At 45.5% G+C, this 18,570-nt stretch overlaps 1 protein-coding gene across 1 annotated transcript; it reads left to right on the top strand.

The window, feature by feature from the left end:
• Positions 1-18: 18 nt before the first annotated feature.
• On the top strand, positions 19-18,518 carry LOC115326704 (cyclin-dependent kinase 9). Its single transcript, XM_029987617.3, has 7 exons — positions 19-202; positions 448-529; positions 2,909-2,999; positions 4,834-5,011; positions 5,516-5,762; positions 10,270-10,419; positions 15,466-18,518. The coding sequence occupies exons 1-7, from the start codon at positions 78-80 to the stop codon at positions 15,754-15,756; spliced, it is 1,164 nt and encodes a 387-aa protein (XP_029843477.1). The 5' UTR covers positions 19-77; the 3' UTR covers positions 15,757-18,518.
• Positions 18,519-18,570: the final 52 nt, after the last annotated feature.

Below are 18,570 nucleotides of genomic sequence, written 5' to 3'. Positions count from 1 at the left end.
TTTAAATAATTTGTTTAGTTTGTGCGGTCCGGTTTGCCATCCTGCTCCAAGCTCCAAACCTACAAACAAGATGCAATATGAGCTCTAACGCAAGCAGTCAACAGCAGCAACTCGTAAATAAGCTCGAAGATTTTGATTTCCCGTACTGTGACGATGTCGCCAAATACGACAAAATCGCAAAGATCGGGCAAGGAACCTTCGGGTGAGTGCAATGCTCGAAATCCATAGCTCCCAAGGCTAGGGTCACCGGAGCGTTAGTTTGCCGCAAGCGCCGGTGTCTGCGTATTCCCTTACCTGTCCCTACATGTACGAACTGTTAGGGTCCTTAAAGTACATCCACGGCTATTTCTTAATCTTAACAGATGGCAGGAACACGTCGGCAGCAGCCAAAGTTGTACGGCGAGGAGTGCTGCACTAACCGCGGACCACGGTGTCTTCATATTTCAGGGAAGTGTTCAAGGCGGGACACAAGCAAACGAAGAAATTGGTGGCACTCAAAAAAGTCCTCATGGAAAACGAGAAGGAGGGGGTAAGTGTGTTTAAGTCGTATTTCGGTCAAGCGTGAAGCATGTTTGAAACCTTTGCCGTGTCGTTGCATGCCATGATGCAATCGTCACAGCGAACTTTGAAGGTTTTGGCCCTCAAAGGAGCCTGGGCGAAAAAATGCCGGCTGTTTCCACCCATTGGCTGGCTGCAGCCACGTGGCTATACTGCCGGCATATTTTTGCAGGTATCACCGCGCATTTTCGCGGGCGTTATATTTTCGCGTGTATCTCTGGGGCAGGTCTCCCTCAGTCACCTCAGCCTCTCACTCACCCTCATAGCTAGAGTCACCCTAGTCCCTCTCTTACGCTCACTGTCACACTTATCTTCAGCACTTCGCTCACCCTCTTTGAACCTCATGCCCCTCACGCACTCGTGGTCCTCACACCCCTCGCAATCCTCACGGTTTTCCCTTGCACTCATGAATTTCTGGGGTTGAGAGACTCCCTCACCTCACCTGTGAAAATTCAAGTGAGTGAGGGCCCTCATGAGTAAAGTTTGCTGAGGTATGCCCATTGCCCAATAATCAAACCGCATAAAGCATCTGCGTGGCGGAATTGTTGTGAGGCAAGCGTCGACCCCACTTCTCAGGAGATGCCGCAGGTGAACTAAGTTCCGACGCCGCTTCCCTCACTGTCTGTTCCAAGTCAAGTACATCCTCTTCACGAAATGAGCAGATCAATATGTCTTCGACATATCTTCTTACAAAGCTCATACTCTATGAAATACAGTGAGGGGAGCGGTGCCGAAACTTAAGTTCACTTTAGAAAAGGCGGGCAATGGTATTCTACAGTTTCTGGACCTACGCATTCACGTGGAGGAGGGTTTATTTTAGGAGTATGGAAAAATGATCACAAAATCCGTTTTGAGTAGGAAACGTTGTCGTGCTAAATCAGTGAAAGCAGGTGTAGTCAAATTTCTAATCAGCAAAATACTGGACAAGTCGTGTGCCCATTTTGTGGGTTGTGCGGTAGAAAGGCAGTGGTCAAGGTTAGAAGATGTAAGCTATGGCAGTGGGTTCATGAAAAGACACTTAGAATTGCAGCAAAAGGCTAAACAAGGACCAGCAAAGGAAGCGAAAAAGCATTATGCGGTTATTCCATATTTTCACGCAATTTCTCACAACCATTAAAGCATGCGCAAAGATATTTGGGATAGATGTGACGTTCAGGTCCGACTTTAAACTGAACCGTTTGACGCCGTTTCAGACGAGTCAGAAAGTGTGTCAGAAAGCGCACTGTGATAAGTCAGTTGATTGCAAGGAAAATGGTCTATGAAATACTACTGGAATGCGGTTTCAAGTGTGTGGGTCAAACGACAAGGTGTGTAAATGGTAGATTAGCAGAGCACAAAAGAAATGTAAAATTAAGCGCACTCAATTCAGAGATTGCTAAACATGTTAGTGAGTGCAACGATTGTACGTCACTTTGGTCGCAAACTGACATTGTGCAGAGAGAGCGAACAACACTAAGAGGCTCATAAGAGAGACAGTTTGTATCACATCCATCGGTAACTGTATCAGCCATGCTTCGATGCAACCCAGAAGTATTTCCAAGAAGTTTCTTAAAATGTACAGTTTTTCTCAACTTTTTTTTTTTGTAAGTGAACGTGCAACGAGTTATTTTGCAGGCAGGGGTTCAGTGGAGTACATATCAGTTCTCGGTTAGATGAAGCACAGCCCTTTCACACTCTGGCTGGAAAGGAAGAGGGTCAGTGTTTGTTTTGTTCTAGGTTTCAAGTTTTCAGTTTGGGATTGAGGTCACCGTTTACGGTCGTGGTGAAGACCAGTGTGGTTAGGATTGTACAACAAAGGTTGACTTTGTGACGTCGGTGATTAGGTTTTGGATATATGAGGCTTTGAGGAAATAAATGCAGTAGCTGAGTTTGAGACATTCTCTTCTCCTATCTTTTTTCTTCGACCAAGTTTCTCAGCTTTTACCACAGTCTCGGGTATTCCACAACATGATCAACTTCCACCAGCTCACCTGCGCACTCACTGTTTTTTTATGGCAATATATCCACTTTTTGTTTACCCAGCGTCTTGACGTGGAAACACCGGTAACAGAGACCTGCGTTTAAACCAGCAATTGCCAAAACTCGGATTAGCTACATTTTAATATCATAATTAAATTAAATTTTCTCCCTCTATTCAGACACAAAGTTGGGCGTTCATATCGTGCTTTTATGTCTTTAAATGGCATTGAGAATGCTATCTGATCTTCGTAAAATTGGACTAAAACATCCTTCCTTTACAATTTTAACTAACCAACTCTGCGTCCATGGGCACACAATTCATCTGCAAAAGTAGCTTCGAATCTTCAAACAGTGCATAAAGCAAGTCTGGCTTTTATTTTATTTATTTCAGTTCCCCATCACTGCTTTGCGAGAGATCAAGATCCTCCAGCTGCTCAAGCACGAGAACGTGGTGAACCTGATCGAGATCTGTCGCACGAAAGGTAGGTGGCATTCTGGGGCTTCCGTTCTTTCTTTAGACATGTCTCAGGCCATCAGAGAGCAGTCAAGATAGGCAGATTGCATAGGAAAAGAAAGACATAGATTTGACTAGAACAAAGACGCTGTCGAGTTGGTAGTCAAGCGTGTTGTCAGTTGCCAAAGTCGCCATTTTGTAGCAGCTGGTACCTTGGTCTTCTCGAAAACATCATAAAAGATTGAGGTGCAAAGCAAAAGATGGTTATATTAGTAGTACATAATTAGGCCGTAAACACTGATATGTCAAAATTTTTGCTGCAAGTGAGGATGGCTTTTGTTCCAACCCTTCTTCCTTGGACGTTTGTTGGGTGCATAGTGTTACCTAGACACAAACAATTTGCCAGTCCTGAATCACTGGAATCATGGACTTTGGATTAGAGTGGCATGAAAGTTAGGTCAGTCATTCAATCACCACTGATGGATGTCTTTGTCCTATTTGAGTCAGAACTGGACGGGTGTATGAAACTGCACTGGCGGACGCTTTCGGTTGAATCTTGCAAAAGAAGCAACAGCAGCTTGCCTTCCTCATGGGGAAGCACAGATTTTTGGAGACTGAATAAACTACAAAAAACATCCATTGATTTTTCTTGATTGAGTGTTTGTCTACCAACTTGGCTTTTTTAGGCAACCAGATCGCTATCGCAACCGAGAAAAAGCAAAGGAAATCATCCTGAACATGCTGAACATGCCAGCATCCTGAATGTTTCCATAGTGAGAGGTCGTCAGGAAGTGTTTTCATAAATAAAATGTTTGTATGTTTGTGACAAAGCGTGTTGTCTTTAGGAGTTATGAGTTCCAAACAAGGCTGCTTTTTGTGTCACGTGAGAAGAGTGCATTGTGCCAATTTACCTATTTCTATTATTTAGACTCATTAGATGGTTAAATTGGTACTCTATATCAGCATCTTGATGGTGATAGCACGCTTACACCGATCCTGCTAACCTTCGTCCACTAGCACTAATGAAAACAAAACACGAATTTGACCAAGTTTATGGCACAGCAGTCGACGGGCAATTTGGCTAGTACAGCATACTGCTAACTTAGGGTTTTAATGGGCATCACGCAACTGATTACATGAATGCATGTCGGCTTCACTAATAGGGAACTTCACCAAAGTGGTCCAAACCTATGTGTGTCATCGCTCCAAATCTGCTCCAAATTGAGATTTTTTTTCTGATCAAAGATCCTCTAAAACAAAATTTTTTCTGCTTCAAAAATTGTTCCAAACTCGAAAATGGCTGGACCATGCCTGATAATATAAAATGAAGGCTGTTTATCTGACATTCTGCCTTGTACTTATTTCAGACAGTTGTGAGGCTAAAGCCTGGTTCACATGCAGCGGTTTTGGCCCTAGAGCGGCGCGATTTCTGCCGCCGCGGCGCTCTGGCCAGCACTGGTGATTGAGCGGCACGAGCGCCGCGACGGCAGAAATCGCGCCGCTTTAGGGCCAAAATCGCTGCATGTGAAACCCGCTTTACGGTATAATAAAAGAAAAAGTGATGCTATACACACAACGTCATGCACCTCGACTGGAAATGGCTATACGCCCGACGTGGAGAGTTCGCGGAGCACGCACTATTTAGTGGTGGATTTTCTTTCCAAGCAAAAATTTAGCGTCTCCGTGGTCAGGCCAGAACGTGGTTGACATTTAGAGAATAAAATAGGTGCTAAATTTTCGTTGCAGTATGCCTTTAAGTTTGCAGGTAGATGTTTGCCTAATTAAAAGTTTTCAGTTCTAAATTCACCTATTTTTTATATATGGCGATATACTTCGTTTACCACGGGATCTTCCTTCCTCAGCCACACCCTTCAACCGGTGCAAGGCGACATTCTACCTGGTGTTTGACTTCTGCGAGCACGACCTGGCGGGGCTGCTGAGCAACATCAACGTCAAGTTCTCCCTGGGCGAGATCAAGAAGGTGATGCAGCAGCTGCTCAATGGCCTCTACTTCATCCACAGCAACAAGATCCTCCACAGGTGAGCGCCGGACATGTATTGAGAAGACATACGTTCGGGGCGTGCATAGAGCAGTTCGAATCGGGTATGGTTATATCATTCATGCTGTGCTTTTGCCGTGCACAGAAACAAGCAGGCTGTTTTCTGGGTGTAGATAAAAGAAGGGAATTTTCCAAAGCTTACAGTCCCCATTTGTGGCAATTTTGAACCAATTTGATATTGACTTATCGGGCCTAAAGCCTGATGCATAGTCAAAAAAGAAGAAATTCCTCCTTTTCATTTCGGTAAAGAGGAGGCTCAAGGGTGGACTTCCCAATAGGCAAAGTAGGCAACTCCCTAGGGCTGCAAATTTCGGAGGATGAGCCCTTTTCAAGCCAACCCTGTGCACGCAGCACATAGAAAGCATGACCCACTCTAAACTTGCCCTAGAAAGAGGATACGAGTGCCGCATAGTTTTAAAAATTCTTGCAAACATGCAAGTCTTTTCCTTGCCAAAGTGTCCCACAATGTGCGTGCGCTTCTCAGGGACATGAAGGCGGCCAACATCCTGATCACCAAGAACGGGGTGCTGAAGCTGGCGGACTTTGGGCTGGCGCGGGCCTTCAGCCTGAGCAAGACGGGGCAGCCTAACCGGTACACCAACCGGGTGGTGACCCTCTGGTACCGGCCCCCTGAGCTGCTGCTGGGCGAACGCAACTACGGGCCCCCCGTGGACATGTGGGGCGCAGGCTGCATCATGGCCGAGATGTGGACGCGCTCGCCCATCATGCAGGTGCGTGGACGCTCTTCCTGTGACTTTCGACGGCAAGAAATAGGAGAAAAGAAAGTTTGAAAAAGCAACAGGAACTACGTTATTGTAAGGGCTGCCAAGACGACGACACCAAGGAATCGGTTTGCACGTTATATCTGTGGTAGGTATTCACTGGAACCCATAGTTAAGTTTGTTGCTGCTCGGTGTGAGCTTACAACGAGCTTTCGAAATGGGCATTGCACACCACCAAGGTTGTAGTTCTTCTCGAGGTGAGTAGGGGCTCGTGAGCTTTCGCCGTGAATACAGCGCTCAATTATTGCGCCCATTGAATACCAACACCACCCATAGTCTTTGATAGAGTGAGAACGGCAGGGCGCATCTTTTGAACGCCCGGCCTCCGACCCGCACGCCCTGCCTTTCATTATGCTTTTGTCACGCGCTCGTGCTTGGGGTGCACAAGATGTTGAAGCGGTTTCGAAAATGGGAAGCTTGCACTGAAGGCGGGGCAGCCAAAACTCCTTTCTGCCATTCCCACCTCGTCGGCGGCTATAATTGGCTGCCATTGAACCATTTGCAGTAAGAGTCGGTCTTTCTGCTTGCTTACCCCTTGCCGTGGCGACGAACCCGGGTGTTACTTATTGGAAACGCCTCGTGCTCTGCGCACTTTGTCACCATTCTGACTTTTATATATTTTTGGGGTTTCTTTTTCCTGCAGATTCGGCATTTATCGATGACGATTTTTCGTGTCGATGAGAAAATTGTCCCCAAGATCCACGGAATGTGCACACAACCTGAATGTACTTGGGGAAACTATGTGGAACCGATAGGAGAGGAGGCAAGGGTTGCGATTCTCGAAGAAAGAGGCAACCTCATGGACAGTTCGGTGGGGGCCATGTTCTGGGGTGAACACAAAATAAAGCTGCAGATGACAATTTGTTCCTGCAAACTTCAGCGTTTTTTTTAATTCGAGGACAGTTCTAATTTGGGTTTCCTTTTAGAGCGCAGCTCTTAGGGGCCAGTTTCCGGCTTGAGCGCCGTCGCCGTCGGCGTAACCGCAAGGTCATGTGACCGACCCCCCCCCCCCCTTCCCCCCCCCCCCCCCCCCCCCCCCCCCGCCGGGATTCCCCAAATGGGGAATCCCGGCGGACGCCACGGATTCCCCATTTGAAAGTCGCGTTGGGCAGGCGCCGCTGCTCAGAGAGCGAAGAAACTGGTAGCGTAGCTCCCATTATCGATTGGTAGCGCAGGTAGGTCACTTCCTCGATTTTTAGTTCGTGCAGCCACCGCCTGGTGCCGTCGGTATGTGGAAAAGGTCCATTTGCATCAGCACACTAGCGCCACTTAAACCTCTAGCGTACATTATAATAACTCTATACTAGGAACGTAATAGAAATATAACCACAACAAAAATGTAATCAGCTTGGACGTAATAGGTAAAAAAAGTACAGAGCAAGCAGCTTTTTTTTTTTTTTGTCGATTACATTTTGGTATAGACCAACAAAGGACCGAGACGACCAAGACGCGCAGCACTAGCTAGAGAATTTTTTATTGCTGCAACACGCACCAGTTACGAAAATCTGGACGACTCGCGCATTTAGAATGTTCCAGGCAAAAATATGGGTGGAAATCAGGCTGGAAAGCATCACAAGTTGTCACAGGCACTTATTTACCCAGTCTGCCTGTGAACGTTGATTTCGTCACTATTCTTGCACTGGACTACCACCATAATCACAAAGTCACTAAACTCTTGTGCTTGATTCAGAGACACTGCATTCGGTGCAGAGCGTAGTTTTCTTACTGCTCTGGACAGTGACAATAAATTTGAGGGATGTATTTGTGATTGCCCTTCTCGCCACCTGCTCTTTCCCGCCTTCGGTTGCCTGTCCCCTCGGCACTCTAAGCCTATGCGTGCAAAAGTGGGGCTGCAGGAGCAAACGGCGGCTGCTCGATGCTGTCAACGCGCCCATTGAGAGAGAATGTTGTCGATGTGTAGGCGTCGACGATCTTACCCTGGGTGTTAGGATGGAATGCATCATTTGACATCAAGATCATCCTGTGCGTGAACGTTAGGCGGCATCAGGGATGAGCAAAATACATGCAAATATGTATCGAAATACAAATACAGAATACTTCGTCAAAAATGTATTTAATTACAAATCTAATTACATTTCCAAAAAAGCATTTAAGTACAAGATACAAATACAACCAAATGTATTTGGTCTCCTTCCAATACTTTTCCAAACACATTCCTCAAAATTTGCGTCAGCGACTTCAGGGCACCTGCAACGGGTTTCTGGGTATCTCATTTTAATTTTGCATCGCACACTCGGGAGTTAGTGTGTGAGGCTCTAGTAACGCTATAGAAATATAATCACAAAAAAATGTAATCAACTTGGACGTAATAGGTGAAAAAACTAGAGCTTCAAGCAGCAGCTTTTTTTTGTCGATTACATTTTGGTATAGACCAACAAAGAACCGAGACGACCAAGACGCGCAGCACTAGATAGAGAATTTTTTTATTGTTGCAACTCGCACCAGTTACAAAAATCTAAACGACCCCCGTATTTAGAATGTTTGAGGCAAAAATATGGATGGAAATCAGGCTGGAAAGCATCACAAGTTGTCACAGGCACTTATTTAGCCAGTCTGCCTGTGAACGTCGATTTTGTCACTATTCTTGCCCTGGACTAGCACCGTAATCACGAAGTCACTAAACGCTTGTACTTGATTAGAGACACTGCATTCGGTGCAGAACGTCGTTTTCTTCCTGCTCTGGACAGTGTCAATAAATTTGAGGGATGTATTTTCGCCCACAAAATTGTATTTAATTACAATAGTATTTGAAATACCCACGTTTTAGTATTTAAATACACGCGTCAAATACATTATTCATTTCATAATTAAATACCGATGCAAAATACACAAAGTATTTGAAATATGTATTTCAAATACTTGTATTTGAAATACTGCCCATCCCTGGGCGGCATGTAGAAGAGAATATTATTGAGGGAATAACGTACACCTTGGTGCAACCAAGCAATTTGGGCATCGCGTCCACGAGAACGCGTTTGGTGCTAGCTGTTCCGTGTTTGATCGGTTGTGGTTTAGGCAACACCCGGTGTTTCTGCCAGTGGCTTGCCACGAGGTTCTTCGGTCATTGTACCCGGACGGTGCCATGATTGCCTTCAAGGTGTGTGCTACGTGCCAGCGCAGCGTTTGTGCATAGGCACGTAGCAATCACCACGCGACGTAAAGAGGTAAAAAATAATGAAATGTCACATTACCACACGACGCAGCATCGGAAAAATTTCTTCTTAATCATAACTAGGCTGTATACTTTCTGGCGTTTATTTATGTAAAAATTGGTGGATGTTTTTCATTATTTATTTATTACCAGAATACCGATGCATTTCGGTGCATTGTGTCGTGCAGATGCTTGAAACGGCTTTTATCGACGGAGAAAATCGCGAATAGAAACAAACAATCAAGACTAGAAACGGTTAAGTTTTCATTTACATCCGATACACAACATTCTTCACACCTCATTACTGTAGTATATGCTCCTTCCCGCCCGCTCCTTCCTGTTGACTGCGGGAAATTTCGAGAGCGCGCGGTCTACATTTGCGATAGATGCGGGAAGTCCCAAAATGTCTGAAGAGCCTTTGGATAGTACTGGCCAGTCTGGCGGATGCAGCTTCCGGAAGCCGCCTCGATCCGCACAATATGAAAGACGCCTCAAAACCCCCAACTAGGGTCCACAAAGGAGGAGGGCAACCTTCAACGAGGCTATCTACAAAAGGGCACAATGAGGACAAACTTTTAGGGACATAAACTGATGGTCAAGGTAATGAGTACTGACAGAAAAAACACATCTCGATTACTAAGAGACCTTAGAAAATCTAAATGATGACCGTAAAGAAAAAAAATATGAATCAGTTTGAGGAACGTGTACACAAGCCTTTTTCAGTTAAAAAAAAACAAAAAACTGCCGCTTGTACGAAAGTATTGTAAAACCGGTGTTTTCCAGTTTTAACAGATTTTTTCTTTTCGACACCGGCGGATGTTTATTTGTCTTTTTCGGTGAAAACCGGAAAGTATACAGCCTAATCATAACGTAATATCATTGAAACGCACCAGCCAACGCCGTCGATTTGCATCACGTCGCGTGATCGTCTGCGCAAGTTTTTTCTCGTAATGTCCGTTTTTTTTTAATCACGTTGAAAGTTGTGTAGTTTGACTGGTTGCGAGGCTTGTTCCAAATTGTCCACCACACTCCATTCATCTCTAAGCTGACAGTGTGGCGAGAGCTACTTGCTCGCCGGTCTAGTCGGTCATCTCCCTTTCGTCGCCCGACCACGCTTTCTGCGTGCAGGAATAGGTGGGAGAATGCGTGATCACATGGTGAGAGATAGACTTACAACCGTTCCAACGAGCACATAGCGTTCACTGCACCGTCGGCTTTGGGGGGTGAATGGAGTACGAGACAACTCGTCCCGAAAAAATCATGCATGTTTGTTTCTGCTCCCAGGGCAACACAGAGCAGCACCAGATCAGCCTGATCAGCCAGCTGTGCGGGTCCCTGACCCCCGAGGCCTGGCCCGGCGTGGAGAAGCTGGAGCTGTACTGCAAGCTCACCCTGCCCAAGGGCCAGAAGCGAAAGGTCAAAGAGAGACTCAAGGTGGGTGTCCTCGGTTCCTTCGGGCATGCACGCAAGGCGGGCAAGGCTGCGGGGGTCGTGCCCGCTGTGTCCGAGCAGAGGCATTCTAACTGCCTGCCACTTAGAGTGCCTCCGCTTGCACCCGCCCAAAACCACGGTCTGCGAACTGGCACTTGAACTGCCGGTTCCCTTCGCTGCGACCGGCTTCCCTCCGCTGCTGGCGCTCGTTGTGTAGCACTGCGTCTCTCTTTGCCCCACACCCGGTGTCGTCGCTCCTGCGTCGCTCGAATGGCATACTAAGGCTGCAAGCAAGAGCCTTCATAGTACATACCTGCCAACTCTCCCGGATTACCTGGAAGACTCCTGGATTTTGACAATTTCGTACGGTTGTACGATTGACAGAAAACTCCCGGAAAATATCTGCCATAGTTTTTTTTATTTTTTTTTTTATGACGTTTTATTGCTATAATCATCACGCGTGTGTCACTGCGAGTTACTCGAGAGTAGGTTTAGGTTACTCCGGCGGGTTACGACGTGACAACTCGGAGCAGTAGCGTAAAATGAGGGTAGATATTAGGGAGTTTTCGTAGATCAATTTCGCCGTCCCGCAAGTCCCTCCGCAATCCGCTACGATAGCGGGAACTCCACAGTCAAGGCTATCGGCGCGCAGGCGCAGTAGAAACCTTAGCGGAGGGGGCAACGCGGTCTATGAAAACTCTCTATTGAAACGCCATTCGCCAAGGTACGAAACCTCTACTCCTAAAGTTAGAGCGTACTTTGGAACACGGCTTATATGACCATGGGTGCGCTAGGCTTCAGTTGGCTTTGTCAGGTCGTTGAGTGAGGTGCGGAACGCCGAACTACTCTTCGTGTTTCCCCGAGTTTAGTTGGAACCACTGATCTGTTGGAACGATCAATGACACTTTCAAAAGCCTAGAAGTACTTACAAGTATTTCTGAGATCATATGCGACTGAGTTGCAGTGTTTTGTCGCTTCGCGGAAAGCTAAAAAGTATAGATTCTGTACTATGTGCACCTGTGATGTGTGAGCATTTCGCATGGCGGCAAGCTTGACATCAAGATACACATTGCCTCACGAAAGCATCAGAACCATGCTCGTGCGTAGAAGGGCAGGGCACCACTGGTAGTTTGCTCCAAAACAACTGCGAAGGCAGTGTGATTTGCGCAGAGTACTTCTTCACGGGGTTTCTTGTCAAACTAAAAAAAAAAAATAATAGTAATGTCCCCCCCATTCTCCTGGATTTGATTTCTCCGAACTTGGCAAGTATGGTAGTATGTGCAGTCAGCTTTGCTACCACCTAGGGATTGCAGAAGAAACTCCCTGCTCCGAGATAAATTGGCGACTGCACGGACTGGTGGGTCTACAGAGTCCTCAAAAGTGGTCCCTCGATTTCCGTCCCACAACAACACAAAAGTGTTGTGTTGATGCCCGTCGCGATCCTGGTGGCAGCGTGGCGGCGGAGGTGTATGCGGCAGATGCCCTTCTGCTGCAGGCCGCTCGACAGCCAAACAGTTGGCCGTAACCAAAGTGCACTCAAGTTTGGACGCCGCGACAACGGCGGCCCTTGAGCCGGTCTCCTTTTTCGCCTGCGTTTCTACGTCCGACCATTGGGTTTGCAGCATTCGATGGCGCGACACGCCGGCTCTCGCGATGTGATTTTGTTGCCTCTTCGAGGCCACTTTAGACGTGTGCACGGAATAGGACGGTGCACAAACGAGTCGACGGCGCGTTCCACCATATCTTTGTCGAGGCTATGTGACGGGCTCGAACGCGAAAGCACTAAAGGTTGGCCATATAAATGCTGGATGGATGGAGGGATGAATGAAGGAATTGATGTTAACGTCTGTACCCTTTATAACGGGTGGTAGCTTGTGCCACCTGGCCTAAAAGCTACAAAGATAATTTACCATTTTTTGCTTTGCCCTTTCGAAATGGATGGATGCTAATGGTTGCCCTTTTTGTAATGGGTGTTAGCTTGCACCACCTAGCCTAAAAATCAAAAGTATTATTCCCCCCCTTACCCTTTTAAGCCAATTTGCTTCCCTTCTGCATTTTTGTGAGTATCACCTGGCAGTGTGGTGCATCACCAGTAACAAAGTAAAGAGCTGGATTAGTTGGTGGAAGTTTAACATAGTGTAGGTGTAACAGCACGTAACAATGAAGACTAAGGCAAGAAACGCACAACACAGGACGGGCACTGCCCTTTGTTGTTTGTTCCTTCTCTTAGTCTTCGTTGGTACAGCTGCACCATGTTATATCGCCAGGATGACCTTTGGGGGATCGGGGAAAATAACTAAAAACATCACCCTCCGCCTTCTTCCACTCCTTGAAGCGAGTCGCCAATTTTCCTCTGGTCAAACCTAGTCGGCGCTACCCCAACGCCGGGCCTGCTTGGAAACAGTGTTGAGATATTGGGCCAAAGCCATGCCAAAAGGGGATCCCAATTTTCCTCTTTCCCGCCTTAGTTAGAACATAGAACATAATTTTATTTGAAGAAAATACATTTCTCAATGTACAATAGCAAGCCGGTGAAAGCGTCAAGGGCGTGCAGACCTGACTCGGCAGGTGGCGATACAAAAGAAAAACAGATTGTAGTAAGGTATGTTCCAAAAAAGTGGAAAGAGTTATTTGACTTTCAAAATTTACACGTTCTTGAGATCACAAAATTTGTAAAGCTAAAAAAAAAAATAAAAAAAAGAAGTTTTATTTTACAGCTTTAAATTCCGTAATGCTTTCCTGAGCTTTTGCCTCAAAGCTATGGATTGAAAGGATTCCGGTAGGCTGTTAGATATTTGGGGAACGTAATACACTCTCGTGAGCTCACAATACTTCGTTCTCATCCACGGCATTTGGAAATGGAGCGATGGCCTCATAGGTCATTGTGCAATGTAGGCCGTAATAAAACTAGAATTCCAGAAATGGCGAAGCACGACAGTTTCCCTAAAAAGACCCCAAAAAGATGGCAGACCTCTCCTGGAATATACTCGCACTCGAGACATCTGGCCTGTCAAACGAAAGTTAGTTCTACTTCATTCAACTTTCCCTGGATAGTTTCAACCAATCTTCTAACCTCCTTTTTGTGACTGTAATTCTTTTCTCCTCCATTCTTACATCCTTGCCAGCAAAACCCAGCGCCCCCACCAGATTGGTTACCCCCTCAGGGAGGGCAGGGCGAAGCCCAGTGCACTTCGAAACCTAATGTTTTAGTGTCTCACTCTCACTATAGCACACGGCACATAATGCGTCTATATATCTCTTGAAATTTAGCTCGATAGTACTTCCCTGTCCTCTACACCCCTGTTCTAGTCTCGAGGAGAAAAACAAACTTCCACATGAATTATCAAACACCTTTTCCTTTCTTATGTCCTGTTTTTGTAACGTGTACATTGTTAAAGCTGATTTTTTCTTGCATTCTTTCCTCCCACATTTTCCTTTCTGCTTCTTTCACTCCCTCTTTCACTGAACTAGTCTGCTCAGTCCCATCAGTAATGCATAGGTATTTATTTGTCAGCTTGGGGGTTTGGTTTTCCCCATTTTGTTTTCAAACTTCATGTATAGGTGCTTGTATGCTTTTCGTGCCCACGGGTATCATCCATTTCAGTTAAACTTTCTTCAAATTTCGATTTACTAATTACCTCTCTGCTCTCAAAGAACGACCAGCCCATGTCCCCCTGCACTCCCCATTTAGTTTGTTCCCATGTGCTGCCAGTGCTAACCTGCCCATGCTCCTTCGTCGAATTTCCAATCCTGATTGAACCTTTCATCTCATGCACAGTACCCCTTTCCATATACTCCTGACCCCTTCATTTCTATTTTATTCCTATAATTCCATAGAACCTCGAGTTTCAAAATAGCTGAATTTTTTTTTCCCTTTTCTAGTTACATTTCCTTCCCTCATTGAGCCATACTCCTAGATATTTGCATTTTTCTGCATTGTTTATTTTACTCTCTTGTATTTACAGAGGTTCCATCTTTTCGTTGTTGAACACCATTGCTGTAGACTTGTCGCTACTGAACTGAGGCCCAAGCCGTCCCCTTCCTCTGTAGATATTCTAGTTACCAGTAGTACCTGAAATGTGTCGTGGTTATCTGCCACGAGTACTATATTGTCTGCAGTACTGGGATTACTTGTAATACATTTTTCCCTTCTTCCATATGACTTCCCTTCCACTTGGTTATATGATGAGGAACAGGGGTGACAGTGGGCAGACCCTTCTGAGCCCTCTTTTTATTGCTGCTGGTGGCATAGTTTCTGTTTTCCATGTTATAACTACCTTATTGTCTGTGTGCCCTTGTTGAAAAAACCTAATCAGATTTTCATCCAAGTCATACCCCTTCAGCCGGTCCCAGAGTTTTTTCTGGTTCACATTGTCGTATGCTCGCTCAATGTCCAAATACACTAACCATAAGGGGCTTATGCTCTTCATTGCTATCTCCATACATTGAGTGATGAAGAATTTTGTGATATTTAGGGTTCAATGTTTTTGGATAAGCTCGAAAAAATCTGAAAAACACTCCCCATTGCATTTTCTGTCAATTCAGATTTACCTGAAAAACTGAGTTTCGAGGTTGGATAACAAAATAGCAAAAAAGACGGTTTTACAAATACATTTCATAAGAGCACAGGGTCAGTGATCCTGAGGATATTCCACTTCAGTTTCTTTTAAAATCTAGAACTTGTGACAAAAGGGGTTGTCTTTTTTTTTTAGTATGTCAAAGTTCCTTGAAGACAACAGGTCACGGTACCCAAACTTTATTTGTTTTATTTTTGAATTTTTAAACTATACGTACACAGTAAAATAAACTCTGCATTTCAAAGAATTTGGAATCTAACAAAAATAAACCCCGATAAACCCAGAATTTTCAGCAAAAAATAAACACCGAAAAACACCCTCCGAATTTCATGGGAAATCAACTCCGATGACAGAGAATCCTAGTTACATTCTAGCCTTCTGTCTTTTCACAACGCATTTTGAAGCTCCCAGAATTTGCATTCCTTCTGCCCATTCCTAGTTTATAAGTATTTGGTGTTGCCCGTCCATGCAGGCCTATGTGAAGGACCCATACGCCCTTGACCTGCTGGACCGGCTGCTGCACCTGGACCCGACCAAACGGTACGACAGTGACAACGCCCTCAACCACGACTTCTTTTGGACGGACCCCATGCCGTGTGACCTGGCCAAGATGCTCTCCCAGCACACCCAGTCCATGTTTGAGTACCTGGCACCGCCCCGGAGGAGGGTCATGCAGCAGCAGCCACACCCGGGGGCACCGCAGGGCCCCCACCATGCCAAGACCTCCAGCACCGACGGGCAGTACCACGACCGCGTCTTTTGACTCCGCTTCGTCAGTTCCGGGATGGATCAAGTCAACTCCGGGAAGGATTGTGTCGACTCCAGGAAGGATCGTGCAGTGTGACGGCTGTGCTCGAGCCGAGGCGAAGTCTTCCGTCGGCGTGTTTGCAACGGTGTGCTCAAGCGGAACTGGAGTGCCTCGTCGTGTAGCGGTGACTCGGTTCTCATTTCTAAGCGAATGTTCGACCTGGAATTGCAAGATTGGACTTCTGCTAGTGTTTGTGGGGGTCCAGACACGACTGTTTGCCCTGCTCCAGTTCAGCTGCTTATTGCTGCGTTAGGAAAAGTATGTGACCTTGAATGCTAAGTAGGAATCTTTGGATTTATATGGGGGTGAGGGGGTGAGGGTGTGAATAGTTCACTATAGCTAGTATAAAAACAATGAGGACAATGTTATACGAGTTGGGCCACAGCTCTTCCGAGACTTTGTATGTACGCAGACGTACTGCACTATAGCTAGTATAAAACAATGTGGACAATGTTATACGAGTTGGGCCACAGCTCATCCGAGACTTCGTATGAGTGCGGACATAGCTGTTCAACGTATGCTGCAAACCACCAATCTCACTCTTCTACAACAGTGACGTTGAGACATGTTCAAAGTCTGAACCTAACGGGGAAGTGTTTCGGCCAAGAGGACGAGATTGAACGAGTGGCTAGTGCTAAAGACAGCTTAACTTTTTTTTTTTTTTTTTTTGTAAGAGCGTGTTTGTGGTGTATTCAAGAGTGGGTGGCCTGAGTGCTGTGTAAGAATGATTTAAATGGTGTAGAGCGTAGCTCATCTTAGGTGACATGTGCTTCACCTGATCTAGCTTGGGAGATGCCACTGCTTTGTTTCCGTTTTGTTGTTGAATACGAAATGACTCATGCAGTTGAGACATTTGCTTCAGTGCCTTGCCCCCCCCCCCCCCCCCCCCCTTTTTTTTAAAGATAAATTCTGTGGTGTGTACAAAAGCACTCATATTTGCTGTTTCATTTTATGTTCCTTTTTGTGTGTCTGAGTGCGATTATCAGTTCTTATAAAGTCAGATTTGTCCATTAATGTTAACAAAGTAAACAATTTGTCTCCACATGCAGTTAAAAGCTGATGTTTGTGCTAAATAAATGTGCAGATAACTTAGTTTGGTCTTTGTAAGGCTCTCGAGCAAGCCTTACTGCCTTTGATTATCCTTTGTCCCAAACAATCTTTGCCGTTTTTGGCAAAACAAAACAGAAAAAGAAAGATTTTCACAAACTTCTTTTCAAAACTCAGCAGTTGTGAGAAAGGTTTTTTTACTAATAAAATATGAAACTAGGATGTTGTACAAGATCATAGAGAGAGATTGCAGTGTCCCCTAGTCTCCCAAGTCGGCCATCTTTGTCACACTAACTGCAGTCTGTTCCAACATAAGATTCGCAGGAAAAGCTCTACCTCTGGCAAATGCATGTTGCCTTCAGTTGTGCTCTGTTATCGAAGGTTGAAAGCTTGCGTTGGATGCGGATATTCTGCTGCAGGCCTCATATTGCAACGGACTATTGGGGAGGAGATCAGACCGTGGCGCCCCGAGCGGTTAACTTTAGAGCTACTTAGATCGGGACAACAAATACAGTGACTCGGCGCTCGGCTGACATAACCGAACGCGGCGTCAGTGTTTGGCTGGAGTTCGCATTCTCAGGTGAGGGGAAGGAGGGGCTCTTTTGTTACCACTCCAGCCTGCATGAACAATGCAGCATGCACGGTGCCCAGCTCAGCACAAAAGCCGAAGTGGGTCAAGCTCGCATTCTCTGACGACTGCTTTCGGGACAGGTCCGGCACTTTACGTCACTTTGTTTAGTGTTAGTATTTTTACATTACACTGTGTAATATGAACATGCTCACTAGGCCTTTGGGTATGTACACAGGCCTTGTTTTGGGTAAACACAGGTGTTGGGACAACAAACGGGTCAGAGCGCCCCCTCTAGTTTGATCTGCTCGCCAGTAGTGTTTGCACACTTTGGAAACGCTGACTAATCTTGTGTCCCTTGAGTGAGAGACGGTGAGGCAGCTGGCCATGTGTAACCAGTCGAGTTTGCCCGTGTCACGCACCTTGCAATCTGGAATTTGTATTTGTGATTGCACAGTGTAGGCACCAAGTATTTGGATGCACTGATTTTGCTGCTGCTCTGTGCAGATGGGAGCCTGTATGTATTTCTTTTTTTCTATTCAAACCAACAATTGTACATACGCATCACCTCCTCTCGTTAAAGCGTGTCTAGGATTTTTTTAAATATATATATGAGAGAGTTCTTGTACTCATTAAGGGTTACTGTCGGGACCGGCCATAACAAAGTCGGTTATAACGAAATAGCGGCTACAGCGAAGCGATCATGATTTCCCATTCCCTTTTGCACTTCTTTTATCGAAGTCGGTTATAACGAAATAGCGAAGCAGCTACAGCGAAGTGATCATGATTTCCCATTCCCTTTTGCACTTCTTTAATCGAAGTCGGTTATAACGAAATAGCGAAGCGATTTCCGATTCCCATTGACTTCATTATAACTGGTCTTGACAGTATTCCTAGTTTGTTTGATGTTTTTGTGTTGGTGCAACATCTGTTCGCATAGGCGGATTTATATTTTTATAAGATAAAACAATTTATGATATGTAATGACTATGCTGCTTCTCTTCGAGCTTTCAAAAAACATGTGAAACATGATGAAAAAAAAATTTTTTTCCCAAGTTTTGAGATTTTTGAGACAAATAAAAGAAAGCTATGTTCTAAATTCTTTGTAGGATACTGTCTTTTTTTCTTTTCCCCTCTTTGCCTAAAAGATCACT

The sequence above is a fragment of the Ixodes scapularis genome, unplaced genomic scaffold (assembly GCF_016920785.2).
Source record: "Ixodes scapularis isolate PalLabHiFi unplaced genomic scaffold, ASM1692078v2 PGA_scaffold3__209_contigs__length_174095766, whole genome shotgun sequence".
In the NCBI taxonomy this organism is placed as follows: Eukaryota; Metazoa; Arthropoda; class Arachnida; order Ixodida; family Ixodidae; genus Ixodes; species Ixodes scapularis.
Note: the sequence above shows the minus strand (reverse complement) of the source record. Positions and strands in the feature narration are given on the sequence as shown.